At 41.8% G+C, this 15,556-nt stretch overlaps 1 protein-coding gene across 1 annotated transcript in view; it reads right to left on the minus strand.

Moving 5' to 3' along the window:
- Positions 1-2,581: 2,581 nt before the first annotated feature.
- Positions 2,582-15,556, minus strand: part of il1rapl1a (interleukin 1 receptor accessory protein-like 1a) — a 107,634-nt gene continuing 94,659 nt past the window's right edge. The window contains exons 7-11 of the mRNA XM_078262907.1: positions 12,037-12,182; positions 9,163-9,309; positions 7,012-7,182; positions 3,908-3,952; positions 2,582-3,303 (exon numbers count right to left, since the gene is read on the minus strand). Of these exons, the coding sequence (XP_078119033.1) occupies positions 2,582-3,303; positions 3,908-3,952; positions 7,012-7,182; positions 9,163-9,309; positions 12,037-12,182 (1,231 nt within the window). The remainder of the gene's footprint in view (positions 3,304-3,907; positions 3,953-7,011; positions 7,183-9,162; positions 9,310-12,036; positions 12,183-15,556) is intronic.

Consider the following 15,556-nt stretch of genomic DNA (forward strand, 5'->3'; position numbering starts at 1 on the left):
CCATAGCCTGTATTTTATGGTGACAAACTCTATCTTTCACTCATTTTCTCCCTTCCTCTCCTTTTAACTATATCCCAGTCTTTTCTTCTTTGCCCCAGTTTCTCCTGTTCTCTCTTCTCTTCTGGAATTGACAGATAATCGGTAAATCTGCTTACTGTTTCTATGTTTACCAGTGTTCAATCACAAACACCCCCTGTAGGAAGTATGAATCCCCAGAAGATGGCACTGTTTGGCAGCACTGCACCACCATTGTGTTTAAGTTGCCAAGCAAAAGGCATGCATCAAATGAGACTTCTTGGCTTTAAGCCAACATGTTTCTTTTATCAGCACTCTTTTAAAAGCTTTATTTTTGGCATTTCTGCCTCTATCTGACAGGAGACATGGGGAGAGAGCAAGGTTGGATACCATGCAACAAAAGTTCCTGCTAGTGTCAAACCAGGGAAAAACACACTCTCCCTATATAATTTTAACACTCACAAAAAATGATATAGTGAGTGTTATGACTATCAGGTCTCAGAGACCCCCATATCAGCCCACTTTAAACTGTGAGATTCCCATCATGACTTCCGTCATTGCATGCTGTCTAATTGTTGACCTTTCTCATTTGCAGTCTGCATTGACATTCTTCTGTAAGTTATAGTTTGTTAGTGTTATATTATGTAATGTGAAAATCACTGGAAGACAGGAACACAAACAGTCTAAACATACAACTGGAGCTCCTCCTCTTTTGGTACAGTAAATCTCTCATGATTCAGTGTTTGCAAAGCACATTTCATAATCTCCCTGTAGAGGTTTGTTTATGGTTTTTGAATTGAACTTAAAGGACGGATTCATTTCTTTCTCAAATCTGTCTTAAAACAATAGTCAGGTGCTCATATGAACATCAAAACCCTTTTTGCTTGTTGTAATCATTCCTCCTGTTCATATTGGCCATTATAGTATCCTTCCTAATGACTATTAACGTGGATTTTTAGGAGTGTAATCAGTACGTAAGGCAGTCATGACTTACTGTCAACAAATGGTCAAAGTTGGACACAAAAGGAAAACATCAAAAGGAAATCAATGTTTTTAATGTGCAGTGAGAAAGTAAGGGCAACTGATAATGATTGTGTTTCTATAAAGATAGACATTTCTTTCCAAGTGAAAATCGTGTTTATATATTTATATAAATATCTATATTATATATAGAATACATATCTATTTGCTATGCATACTCAAAAATCACACCTTCAAATATATTTAAAAAGTCTTTCAAAACACCAATGTTTTCTTTTCTTTCCTTAAACATGAACTATCCAAAGTAATTATCAGGATGGGAATAATATTATGTTTTATAAACCAAAACATTGAAAATGCTTTACTTTTGAATCTAGAACAGTAGAGGACATATTTTTTCATGTGGGATTCAGAAGCCACCGTAACCTCTTAACAAACCAGGAACCACATTGCAAGTGTACAAAACCAGCATAACACTTATACACAAATCCCCTTTCTATGGTAGATGAAATGCAAATAAGTATGACATCTCAAGCAAACTCTTTTCTGTTATAAAAATAGAATTCTTTTTAAAATAATCTACAGATTTCATTTTAAGGTGAGGCATTTCACTATCACTCTAAAACAGCAAGGCTGTTTGTTTCAATAGAAAATATGAAGCTTAAGAGAGTGACTTGCCAGTCCATCGGTCTATCTGACTGGAGAGGACTAGCACTGCCCCCCAATTGCACCTCCTTTTCGGTCCCACAGGAAGTTATATTTTTGCCAGTTCCTCCTTCTTTTTGCATATTCTATGATTTTTTAAAAGAGAGTTTCCGTTTAAACTAGATACACCTTTTACAGGTAAACAAAAAGAAGTGTCAGCTCCTTGAAGCTCCTGAAATGTCCAGGCAATTCCAAAAGTGTTAAAAAATGTTCTCATAAACTACACAAAGATTTAAAAACAAACAAAACAAAACACAAGAGTGCAGGTACATGACATACTGGCTTTCCAAACAAGCGCATTAAAATAAGAATAAAAAATCAAACTAAAAAGTGAAAAACTAAAATATACAACTCTGTATAACAAGTTAAAGCAAAGTCCTACAGTAGAGAAGGCAATAAACATGATCGAATTAAACAAACAAAAGAACAAAACAGGAAAACACTGATGCTACAAATAAATTGAAATATATGTACAAGACCCTGTTTTCCTTTTGTTTGTGTGTATGCACATTTGTGTGTGTATGTGAGTGTGGGCGCAATTGCCGTAGAGTGTTGGTTCTTTAAAGTCTTCTTTAGAGTTCTTGCAAGTCTGTATCTCGCTAGTAGATGAAACAGTGTTTTCATTATATCTCCTGTAGTTCCACATAGAAAATGTCCTCTGTAACAGAGGTGCTGTCCACTTGAAAAAAAACAAAGGAAACTGTGTCCAAAATCCTGCTGTATCTCCATCACTTGCTGCCAGTAACGGTTGGAACCGAATAGATCAAAAACACTTTTCGCCGTACTCACAACCATAAACTGTGTTCCTAAGAGCTACCAGACTGAGCCCAGCCATGTCTGGCTCTGATCTTCCTGCAGCCGATGCTGAGCCTGTTCATCATTACCAGATGACGCTGGAGATGCTGGTTTCTCTTGGCAGCAGAGGGAGCATGGCGTTGTTAGCGTGTGCTTCCTCCAGGCTGTGCTCTCGGCTCTTCCCAGGAGGCCTCTGTCCGTTCAGCAGTGTCAGTGGGATGTTGCAGTAGGTGTGCTGGTTCCCCAGAGAGGAGAGAGGTGGCAGGGTCCCTCCTGGGGGTAAGTCATACTCGTAGCTGCGGTAGTAGTGTTTCTGCCTCATGGTGGTGTGGTAGGTGTTGTGGAAAGTGGAGCGCAGCTCGGGGTGGGCAGTCGCCATGGCGGTGGAGGTGGCTGCTGCCATGGAGATGGCAGAGACGGTCTGCAGCTCTCCGAAGGGGCCCTGCTCGCTGACGTCCAGCGCCGGCTCGTGGGTGAGCATAGGCTCTGTGCGCCTGAACGGCATCTCGTACTGCAGCTGCTTCCAGAACTTGGAGTTGAGCTTGTTGCTCTTGGGGCCACGCCACTTGATGACAGTAAGGGTTTTAATGGTATGCTTGAGGGCCTCCACCTCCTGGTAGTTCATGATGCCGCGTAACTCAGCACACTCGATCAGGATGACTTTGATCTCACCAGTAACCAGCATGTTGCGCAGCCGTGTCTCCAGCTCAAAGATGCTCCAGCCTCGCCGCACCACATAGTTGGGTGTCATAACTATAATGAGGCGCTTGCTCTGGTCCACACAACGTGCCACGTCCTCTATGTAGGCTGCAGGAAACAAGAGGTAAAAAAAGAAAAGAACACACATGCATGAGAGCAGCAACATAGTTGAGTAATGCACATTCAGTATGTTTTGATCCAAAGATATGATTTAATGAGGACAAGAGCACAACACTTAACAATGATGGATGAACGTACAGCATCAGACACAAGACAATGACAGGTGGCTATTTTGCTGTCCACTTCCAGTATTTGGTCAAATAACACTTAATTTAGTCTGCAGTTTATTGTGTGAAGTGAAAGACATATGGACTGTATGTGTGTAATTAACATATATAAAAGGATGGTCTTTGTTCAGTTGAACATGTGCCTTTTGTTCTGGTGCAATGCAAAGTATTATTATATGCATTGTAATCAATACTCTGAAGGGCAGACCCACAGACAAAGCTAAGCGCTGCACTAAATGGCTCTAGATGGGGGGCAATGATTGATAAAGCTGCACAGTCTTTGGATTAAGCTGAGTGGCTGCTACTGAACTGGGCCTGATGTTTCAGATCACACAACAGTGCCACTCTAAGCGTCTCTTTGAAACTTCCTAGGAGCAGGTAAATGACAGCAGCTGATACAAGAGGAAAAGACTGAGGGCGAGTACCTCCAAAGAGTCGTGTTTCATCCTGGTAATGCTCATTGGTGAGACCTAAACATAAACATTTTAACATTTAGGTCACAGGCAGAACACAGTACAGACAGAAACATGCTCAACATAGTCGTAAATATCGCTGCAAGTTCCCTCACTCATCTTTCTATTTCACATATGATTAATCACATATCATGTTTCCCTGATTGGACATTCATCTACAATGAGTTTGCTTGGCACTGATGCTGGCGGCAATTTTCTTTTGATTAAAGGAAAGAGGCGGCAGGGCTCAGAGCCTTCACACATTTCCCACTGATGTTTAATTCTGTCTGGAGGACGTGTTTGCGTTTTATCTGTTCCACATGAAGCCTACATTACAAACACGCAGCAATACTACTAACTAGAGCACACTGTGTACCACTGGCACAGACGAACTACTAAGCAGTTAGCACGCATGAGAATTTGTTCAGACAGAATTTTCATATATTTATTAATGCATGGGTGAAAACCAGGGAGAATGTTACATTTGTTCAATATATCAGCTCCTGGTATACACTAAACCATATTTCCATGTCTGTACATAATATTAGAATAGCCAGCGTGAAATAATATGGTCGTCTTTTAGACAATAAAAAACAATATGTTCTTGGCGATAGTATTTGACTAAATGTTGCCTTTTCCTTCTTCTATTACTTGGAAATTTGGAATAATCATCCTCTCATTTGTGAGTGTGAATGTACTCTGCTTGAATCTGCCCAAACAGCACAAAACATTGAAACACGAGACAGTGACAGTGAAAAACAAAACTGAAGACAAACTACACACAACAAACAAATATTTAAAATTATTTTTGAACTACCGGTATTTAACTTGGGCTCAGGAGCAGGGCCATGCCTCAACCACACCGCTAATCACCTGCCAAGCCTACTTACTGTATAACTGGTTAACCTATCCTGTCCTGTTTCTCACCGTGCTTCTGCTTAATCAAACGCTTGCATCAATCTAAAAAGTTAGACTAATGCAACCTTTGATTACACCAAAGAATCAACTCAGCATGGATCTCAAACTGCAGAGCATCAGATTCAGGCAATGATCTGTTTGAAAGCGATTCTCCTCCAGCCATTTCATTCCTGTCACTTTGCATATCTGCCACAACCTTCAGTCCACTCTCTCCTTTGTCTGTGCTCCATGAGCTGTACCCCATCATCATAGATGCCATCTTTGGGAACACTGATGGTCTAAGGGAGTCCATACTCTTCCATTCCCATAACACAGCAGTTGTGGAAAGATCTCATTATCTAGCCATCATGCAGTTCATGTGAAGATTTACATTAATATCTGCCAAATGCCAGTTCATTCTTGGTGCAGCTCACCACAACAGCGCCTCTAATTTATTGTCCCATTTCTCGTTTCAGAAATGCAGACTCTTGGCCCCAGAATTCAACATTCATCCCATACCAGTCCCACAGTTTTCAGCCTCAATATTCAGCTAGCTTCACACTTTCAACTAGCTCCAAAACCTTTTGAATATCCGAAAGAAGTCATCCTTAACAGCCTTGCCCCACACACTCTCTCAGCCTATTTAACCGACTGGAATTGTTTCCAGGCATATCATACTATATACCAGCTGCCTCTTCCCTCTCTTGACTTCATGTCTATCTGTAATTTTATCACCCACGCTCATTCCATTCTCATTCCCACGTTTACATGCTAATCAAAAGCTTGCGAAAACAAGAACCCACTCTCACCTCCGACCTTCTCAGCCTCTGCTTCCATTCTCTACGTCCAGGCTACTTATCCCCCATGGTCGACTCCATGTTCTTGCTGGCATTTTTTGGCTTCCTGCAATGCTCCGAATCTACCTGTAATCCTTCCTCCCAACTCTATCTGACTCATTCATACTTCTGACTCCCTCATTCATACTCTGGAGAAGTAAAACTGACCAGCTCGGAGCTTCATTTCCCATCTACATTTTCTGTCTAGACTCCTATCTCAGCCCATACATGGCACTGACCAAATACATCAGTTTCAGGTGTGCCACCAAAGCCTTCCCTCAAGACCCACTGTTTCTCGCCAAAACAGGGACCACTAGATTTATGTTTTCACACGCGTTTTCACAGAGTCCTCCACATTTCTGGCATATTTAAGGACACTATTCCAGCCATTCTTTCCGCAGCGGCACAGCGTCCACAGCAGCCCGACTGTAGCCTAGAAATCTAGACGCACCCTAGCGGCAGCAAATGTAATTTGCAGCCAGGGTCAGTCTAGCAACTCTCTGTTGGCTTGCGAGCTGGAAAAACCAAATTCTGGTCAGGCCAATCACATCGTGTATAGAGTCGTTGGGCGGGCTTAACATAAGGACGGCAGAGTTGGGATGGTTCTGCGTGAATTCCCTGCTACTTGAAAACAAAGAAGATGGCTGCTGCTGCTGGCGAACAGCGGTCTTTCGAATCGGCTTTAGCCGCGACTCTGGAAGACTTGGAGACATTCTTAAAAAAGGAAGATGTGTTCGGAGTTTTGCCGACCGGATACGGCAAAAGTTTAATCTATCAACTAGCGTTGCTCTGGTTGGCCATGAGTGCAGAGGGAATTTGAAAGACAACCGTTTATCCCACTCCTTGGATTGAGCCCTGCCAATGGTGAGTTCCCAGACCCAACATCTTGATGTGGGTCTGGCTTGTCAGGCTAGCCCGACTGGGCATCTCAGCTCAAACCAACAAGGTTCTCAGTTGCTCATCATCTCAGGCATATCGCTTCTACATTCGCACGATGTTAAGTCAGTTGACTCTTCTCCCAGCCTTCCATATATCTGTCTCAGACCGGCCGAAACGGACATGTCCCTCCTCCACGTTCATCCTCCATGTTCATCCTCCACGTTCATCCTCTTCCTCACATCCATCCTCAACATCCAATACTTCCTCATTTCATTAAACTGTTAAACTCATATTGTTGTGGTGTGGTCCTTGCTAGTAAATGAGAAAGTGTAAAAAATGTGCCACACACTACAGCAACTACAGGGTACAAGCAACTATAAATGCCCTCACGCTCCAATACAATACGATACATGAACATACATGTATGTGTGCAAGCATATATACACAGACCGTCGCCGTGCTTACTTCCTGTTGGAATGAGGTCTCGATCTGGGATGAAGAGTTTGTAGCCGTAATGTTTCTCCAGGACATCAGGAAGGATCTCTAGGGCAAAGCGTTCCTCCTCCCTGGTCTCTTGACTCCACTGGTCAGGGTCCACTTTGGTGTAGGATAGGTATGCATCGTAATCTTTGTTTTCTGAAACACAGTGAGAAACAGCAGGGAGTGGCACATGAAAAAGGTGCACTAAATGCATCGATATCCAGCTCAAAAGACACAATATCCCAAGAGTCCTCATGGCACAATAAAAAATGCACATACACATACACTTGATGGGCAAAAATATGTGGACACCTAAACATTACACCCATATTTGATTAAAACCAAATTGATGCAGAAGTCAGTATTTATAATTATGTAGAATAAGAATGACTTTTGAAAATGGTCATTGTTTTCATTGATATGCTGCATTACTGTTAATATAATGTAGTCTATAGTCTGACTTTTTACAGTAAAACTTACATTCATACAAGACAGACTGATTATAGCGTTTGTTCTGCATCAACCACAAAGTTCATTTTTATTCAAAACACCAAACCATTAATATTTCAATCACTTGTATGTTTTCTGTAAAATGCTGCCCTAACAGTCTCTACTCTTCCGGGAGGGCTTTCCACAGAACCTCAATTCAGTGATTTGCGCCCATTCAGCCACAAGAGTATTAGGAAAGTTGGTCACTGATGTTAGGTGATAAGGCTTGGCTCGTAGTGGATGTTCCAGTTCATCAAGTTCCAGTTCACCATTCCTTTTTGAATCTCTCTTTGCTCATGTTGAAACAGGAAAAACACTTCTCCAAACCATGCTTAAGCATCCTTAATTGGAACAAAGTGGCCTGGATAAAAAAAACAGCCACACATCAAAAGTAAACAAAAGCATTTGGACAGGGGTGTCAATATACCTTTGGCAATATAGTGCATATGAGAAATAAATTGGGGTAGATACAAAAATACCCAAATCAAGACCCAGGCTATTCCCCACATCAAAATGATTTCCCAGAAGACAGTGAGAAGAACTGAAAAGGCAGAAAATAGATGATGGGGGAAAAGCACTACTGGTGACATGTTCAGTGAGTCCTAGTCATTATGCTCTGTAGAAATGGGATTGTGGGCCAGCCAAATAGGGAAGAGGGGCTTTTTCACAAACTCTTTGAGGAGCGTACTTAGCTTTGAATCTCACTGGAAAGGCCAGGGCTGCATTTGATAGAATCCAAATATCAAACAACACTTTCAAATTAGCAACAAACCTCAAATTAACCACCTAGCAAACTTGGAGAATCAAAAACAGCTTGTATCTGCAGGGCCCTGACGGTATGACTGGAAGTTTGAGTCAACAAAACATTGTGTAATATATAATTCATGCTTCTGTAGAAACAATCCAATGATTCAAAAAGGAGTTCAGTCTTTCCAGAATTTTTGAAAAGAAAGCAGAACGAGTCAAAATACAAAGCAAAAAGGGAATATACTGGGACACAAACAGAAGAATTGTAAACTGGAGCAAAAGTTAATGGAGAGAAAAGTTGCACTTGAATTTCAGGCAGTTTGAGGCCTCCCTATAGGCCTCCCTATATGTCGCACGGGGAAGGAGCTTTGAGCCCGCCTGGTCCCCATGTCCTGCTATGTGGCCTTCGACAGCAGAGGGTGGGCATTGGCATGACATATTGAGACTGATCTCTTTTTAAATGGGCAACAAATTGAAAAACTGTCTCCTCTCTTCCCTATGCACTGCAGCCATTGCAGCAATGTACACACACAATAACGTGCACCTCAACACCAACAGTTGAGAGAGACAGAGAGAGAGAGAGAGAGAGAGAGAGAGAGAGAGAGAGAGAGAGAGAGAGAGAGAGGAAATGGGCTGCTGTCAATGAGATAGGAGAGGACATTTGTATCTACCAGGGAGTCTGTTATTGATAGAGGGTCAGAACAACCGTATGCACATGGGTATACAAACAGAACATATTCACATCCATAAAAACAAACCAACACAGGCACATACATAGTCATCTATGCTCGCTTTACATCTTATTTTGGATGAGAAAGGCCGGGTGAAAAAAGTGAGAACAAGTTGGAATTCTTCAGACAGCAACAGAGAGAGGATTTGTTTGTGATGCTTTGTCTTTACCTCCATCCACATCCTCGCTGCCAAATTGCCTCCTATAGAAAAGCATCAGCTCTATCTTGTAGCATTTGTAGAGGGAGATGAGGAAGATGAGTAGCAGCAAGATTGCTCCCAGCCCTCCTGCCAGCTCCACGGTGTACATGAGCTCTGCTGAGGACGACACACAGACCAGAAAATATATTTATAACTGCTGAGACAATCAGCACGTACAGGTACAGTACGGTGAATACACATACGTCTTATGAATACACAAAAACAGCTATTGACTTATTTCTGCAGCAGGTTGGACTCATAGGTTGTCTTTCTTCGTCTTCATTTCCCTGTTAAAGTCTAAGCATGAGGCACTTATAGGACACATTTACATTTGCTGGAAGGCTGGACAATCATCAGCATTTTCAGAGCAAAGCAGCATCAATCTTCAGGGGGAAGAGACACGAGGCTCATAATGACTTTGGGAAAAATGAGAGGGCACAGAGCAGGGAGACACATGGAAAATAAATTGGGCTCATTTCTTTGGAGGAGCACAGCAATGACACAGCTCTGCACTGTGGCTGTTGTACATAGTGGGATGGAGGCATTTTCAAAACAAGAGGCTTCAGTCTACTCATGTCGCTCTCTCCCCTCTCCATCATACATCTTCTCTCACTCTCGCTTCTCCTACCCCCTCTTTTCTCTCCCTTTGTCTCTCCATTCATTTCTCTTCTCTATTATCTCCTTGCCATCTCACCAGAGACCTAGCTTAGGGAAGGATGAGTTATATTGTGTATGAAAGCAGCATTTACCAGCCAGAACAGGTTTAACCTTATATCTCTGTCACTGTGCACTGGAGCAAACGCAATGCGCCACAGATATGTACACTGCAAATACTTTTACAATTCTTTCAGTGGCATGACATATTCTCATTTTAAATGCAAGCTTTTCTTTCAGTAATCGTCTTTCCCACAAGCTAGTGATAGTTAACTAGTTAACTAGATAGTTTATTTAACCCCAAAGAAAGCAAATAAGGGTATTTCTCCAAATGTTAAACTAGTCCTTTAACTTGTAAAGACATATTTTCTGTATCAGTAGGCACATTACCCTTGATGTTTTTGAACATAACTAATACTCAGAAAGACAGCAGTGTTAAAAACTTTAATGTTTTTAACTAACAACCATCCTCCCTCACTAAGTTGTTAATGTTTCACTGACCACTACGTCCCTTCGGAATTCTCTCTTTTCATTTCTCTCCTTCTTCTAAGGGAATGAAAGGCAGCCTGCAGAGACATTCACATACCTGCTGCAGGGCTTATGAGTGATGCATTCTGGGAGGGAAAACATTAAATAAACATCAGAATAATGAGAGCGAGCGAGAAAGAGAGAGAGAGAGAGAGAGAGAGAGAGAGAGGGAGAGAGAGAGAGAGAGATTGACTTGACGTCTTTCTTAGCATTTCTCCCATAGGAAAGGCTGCTTTGACAGAGAGAGAGAGAGAGAGAGAGAGAGAGAGAGAGAGAGAGTTAAATGAAGCTGTCTTGAGTCTAAAAAGACCACTCAAAAGGAATTGGGCCATCTACAAAAGACGGTCACAGAGATGGAGATTAAAGCAGGGAGACAGACGGATAAAGACTTAAAATGTAATTGTATGCTGAACTCATTGGCCTGTTGGGAAAAGCTTAGGACCAATTTGCTGTTTAAACAGCCATCAAATTACCTCTTCTTACAGGGTGACAACCAGTGCATGAAAAGAGCTTCAGACAAGTCATGCTAGAGAGTCAAAATAGCAACACAGCTGCTGGAGCACATGTAGAGAGGAACGGCACCACCACATGGAGCTCAAGCACAGACTGTTAACACGCGTCAATGGAAAAAGAAATAAAAAATGGACCAGAAAGGGCAAACAAAAGGATGTTGTTTAAAAGAGTGCTGTAAAATATTTGGGGTATTAAGTGAGCTATATGAAGTTTTGTCCTATTAAATTAATATTCCAACATCTGATGTGATAAATCTGAAATAATCAGATGTGCTGAACACCTGAAAGCTTCTTGGGGCAGCAAAACAAGCTGTGAACATAACACTGATATACAGTACAAACTAAATAGCAAACATTTGTCTATTTACTACTCTAGCAGATACGGAGTGCCGTTAGCATTTATTTGGATTTGTGTTTGGGCCAATGTAAGTAGAATATTTTCTCTTTTATTTTTTTTTGGTCTCCACCAAGTCTTGAGGGAAATATCTGGCTCTAACTTTGTCTCTCTGGTGTTTGATGCTGGGCGGGTTGGGTACAGTGGGTTTATTAGAGTTTCACCACTGAAAACAGCTGCTTGCTGTGTCTGGAAACGACACTAATGACAGCAATGGGAGTCAATCAAAGCAAGCAAGCAAATTGTTCAACAATGAGCTGAAATGTTCTCAGGTGATAATTCTCTGTGGGTTTGTCTCTACAAGTGAGCCCTTCATTATTACTATAAAAATATTGATTAGAGCAGCTTTAATCCCTTTAACCTAAAATAAGCATTGGATGCTGTGCAACCAACTTTTGATCACAACACACAGAATTTTATTTTGAAGTCCTAGTTTGGATCCTAGAGTTTCCAAAGATACCAAATATGTCTGACTGACGTTTGGGAAAATGTGTATAAAATGACATGCGCAAGACAGCTAGAATATTTCCATTTGATGAAATGGTGCAGCCAGGCTTTAAATATCTCATTCATCATATAGTTTTAATGATAGTTGGAACAAGCTGATACAGAATATGTATGATAGTGTCAGACAGTGTGGAATAAGATGCATTTTCCAATCTTAAAGCCACTTACAGGGAAATTAAATGAAAAAACTGGATGTTAAGGGGTTAACGCTCCTCAAGGTTTCAGTGGGAAACTTCAAAAAGCCCTTACCCCGCCTAAAGAGCTGAATGGTAGCATGGCGACGGCCGTTACCATTTTCCACATAACAGGAATAATTTCCCAGGTCCTCCTCCTCCAAGGAGTCAATAGTCAAGGAAATGGCCACTTCCTGCTCCCCAAGATGCTCCTTGACAATCCTGCAAGACAAACAAACAAAAATGTACTCGGCAATGCTTCTCTGCAACACTAGTTTGGGAAATAGTAGATGAGAAGTGGCTTTTCCCGGTTGAAGCAAGTACCTCTGATCCCTGCTAATGTACAAGAACATGTAATTAGTGCAAGTGATTGTGATGGCAAGCAGCATTTATGTGATAGGGCTTTAAGAGTTGTGATCCAGAGTACAGCAAACACAGAACACATTATGTTACAATTCCCAACGGTTAAGCCATAAAATGCCTGTGAGCTGCTTGTTTTCAGTAACTGTATCTTGATGAAGCCCCTCTTGTGTTACTGTAAGTACTTCAAGGTATGTTCATTTCTTTTCTCTGCACTTGAAACATATGAGAAATGAAAATCAATAAGGGCTCTTCCTCGGAGTGTGCGGGGGGTGAAATCAAATAATGGCGATCAGAAGAAAATCTTTTTATAGCGGCTGCCATGGTAACGGAGAGAAGGAGAGAAAGTAATATTCCATAAAGTAAATGAGTGTCCCCCAGCCTGATGAAGGAGAGAATGGGGAGATAATGCTCCCTCATACCTCAGACACACTACTTAGCCCACTTTTGCAGCACCCTCAGCAAAAATTACACTTTGGAGGAAACAGTGCAAATGAGAAAGATATCCGTTTGCATGTGTGTGTGTGTGTGTGTGTGTGTGTGTGTGTGTGTGTGTGTGTGTGTGTGTGTGTGTGTGTGTGTGTGTGTTTGTGTGTGTGTGTGTGTGCGTTTGTGAGCATGTATCATCTACTGTATGTGTTAACGGCCGTGTTGAGAAGGAGGAGTGGGATGAGGAAAGTATATGTGTGTGTGTGTGTGTGTGTGTGAGAGAGAGTGTGTGTTTGAGTGTGTAGGGGGATAATGACTCTCAAGCTTCTCTCTTCTCTCTTGCCTACTAGCCAATAAACTGCACATAAGGACAGCTTGTTGGGGAGATTTGGCATCAGTAATTGAAAGTGTATCATGGGCTTTGCATAGAGAGGCTGAGGCAGTGCTGATGATATTTGTAGTTTCAGCTGAGTTTGTTGTGCAATTGGGTTGGGGGGCTGGGGCGCTGGGAGAAGTAGGCACGGGAATAATTCATGCCTCTCCAGGGAGTGGTGGCTACTTTGAAGCCTCCGGTTTCACATTATCACACTATACTGTAGTAGGCAACGCAGCTCAATACCATACAACCTGATGGATAATGTCGACTGCTGTTCAAGCCAAGCTTAAAATGGAGATGATGAGCAGATTAAGTTACAGTAGGTGGACAAGAAGGTCCAGGTGAAGCGCAGAAATACGGATGGCAGCCATATGAGCTGGGCTGAAGAGTGAATTTGAACTATACCAGACTGTAGAGCTGCATCTACTCCAAGATGCTCCTCAGATTTGTAGAATTCCATGTAAATCTTTGTAAAATACTCTTTTCTTCTGGGTATTTATGTTTATCGATATAGAGTTAGCCAAATGAGTAAATCGTGAACACATTTCTAAAATATGGCTGCTCCAGGCACTTTTTCTTTCAATATTCTCTGCCTTCCTCATGTTTGCAATTTATTCATTTCTTTTATACATTCAATTCAACATACACCTGCAAAAACCCCAACTGAATTGGGTCAATAACATATTGATCCCCTTCTTTAACATGCTGAGCCAGATTTGTTAAACTAATTTATTAATCTCTGCATGCTATGCTAATGTCCAGTCATCCGTGCTATGATAACAACAATTGCCCTGTCCCGGTGGCGCAAATGAGAATTTATGGGCTTAGGTTACCTTAGAAATGAACTAGTCCAAATCAATAAGCTCAGAGTTAGGTAAATAAATGCCTGCAGAAGCTCTGAGCCCAAAGGTTTGAGTGCTCGTCTCTTAGCTCAAGTTTGGCTGCTGATGCATTAGTAATTAAGTGTGTAGGTGCCAGCCTGAAGAAGAGAGGTAACCCTTAGAAACATGGCCACTGTATCATCTAAAAGGGAGACAGCTGGGCTGCAGGGTAAGCAGAGATTTGCTCATGTCTAGTTTCTCCTATCCTTACTCTCCATTGCTCCCCGTCTTTGCCTGGTCCATATGTCTGTCTGACTCTATGGAAGTAAAACCAAGGCACTGGCTGGATGTGAAAAAGCTTAGGGTGGCAGCATCAGCAACAGAGAGTGGATGATCAAATACATTATTGATCCACTGCATGAAATATCGGTATTAATTATTGAAAAGATAACCCCCTCAGCCAGTGAGTGGGGGCATCCTGGTGTCAGGGAGTAATGGACAAAGAGAGAGACAGAGAAAAAGACTCACAGGAGAGCAGTGTTGGTGGTTAAAATGAGATTTGTTTCTGTGACATGTTCATATCAGTGCATAAGCAAACTCACACATGTCTTCTTTACTTTCCTCCTATGTGACTTCTACCATATTTCTTACTCTTTCCACTTCTTCCCCATCTGCTCCCTCTCTTTTTCTCTACCTCTCCTTCTCTTCCCCTCCTAACCCCTCCTCCTCAGCTTCCCGTGGCCCATCTGCATCCCGCCATAGGTGGGTGCAGCGAGGGAGATAGCGATAGCGGCGGCGGTGTGAAAAATGGCGGTTGTTAACCATCTGACAGGGCTGTCTCCCCAGAGCTGCAGCCTCTCCAAACAGCCCTAATGGGAAACATGCACATGGACCAGGGAACAGACTTGTTTAAATGTGTAACACCACTAGGAGGGAGAAACATGGAAATGGGCTTGTTTTAAATGTCTCAGAGCCCTGAAATTTCACAATGTTACATTGAAAGGAGACGGAAAGAAAGGGCAAGTTAGAATCTGCTTTTTAAAGATGTGTTCAACATTTAGCACATTCATCCTTGGTGCAAAATGTTGGAAAACACAACATGTATGTGGACAGAAAGCAGGACATGGACTTGCTTTTTGTAAAACTGTGGTTTCACAATGTGGTGCTGGAGTACAAAACAGCATTTGTGCATCCTGTTCTGCAGCTGATAAACAGAAATTTAAAGGAAAAATGCTTGTTATGGAAAGAAATTGTTAGACAGAAAAAAAATAATTGTTTTCCATGACTTAAATGGAGACAGAGACCTACTTTCTAATACTGTTGATAAAATTGACATGAATTCTTCCCAGATTTATTGATAAAACTCCAGACTTCCTTTTGCTTTTCATGTTAAGAGAATAAACTAACTCAAGCCTTGCAGTACTTGGAGACAATCAGCTAAACCAGCAAGAAAATGTATAACTGCATGTCATATAGCCGGCTCATTCACTGTTTGTATCTCTACCTACAGAGAGTAATGCACTATTTAATTTGTATATAACCCACGTCATCATGAGCCAGGCATGCAGGGCTGCCTCTAAGGAGGAAGTCAGAAGACTCCTCCGCGTAGG

Source organism: Sander vitreus, chromosome 11, assembly GCF_031162955.1.
Source record: "Sander vitreus isolate 19-12246 chromosome 11, sanVit1, whole genome shotgun sequence".
Taxonomy (NCBI): domain Eukaryota; kingdom Metazoa; phylum Chordata; class Actinopteri; order Perciformes; family Percidae; genus Sander; species Sander vitreus.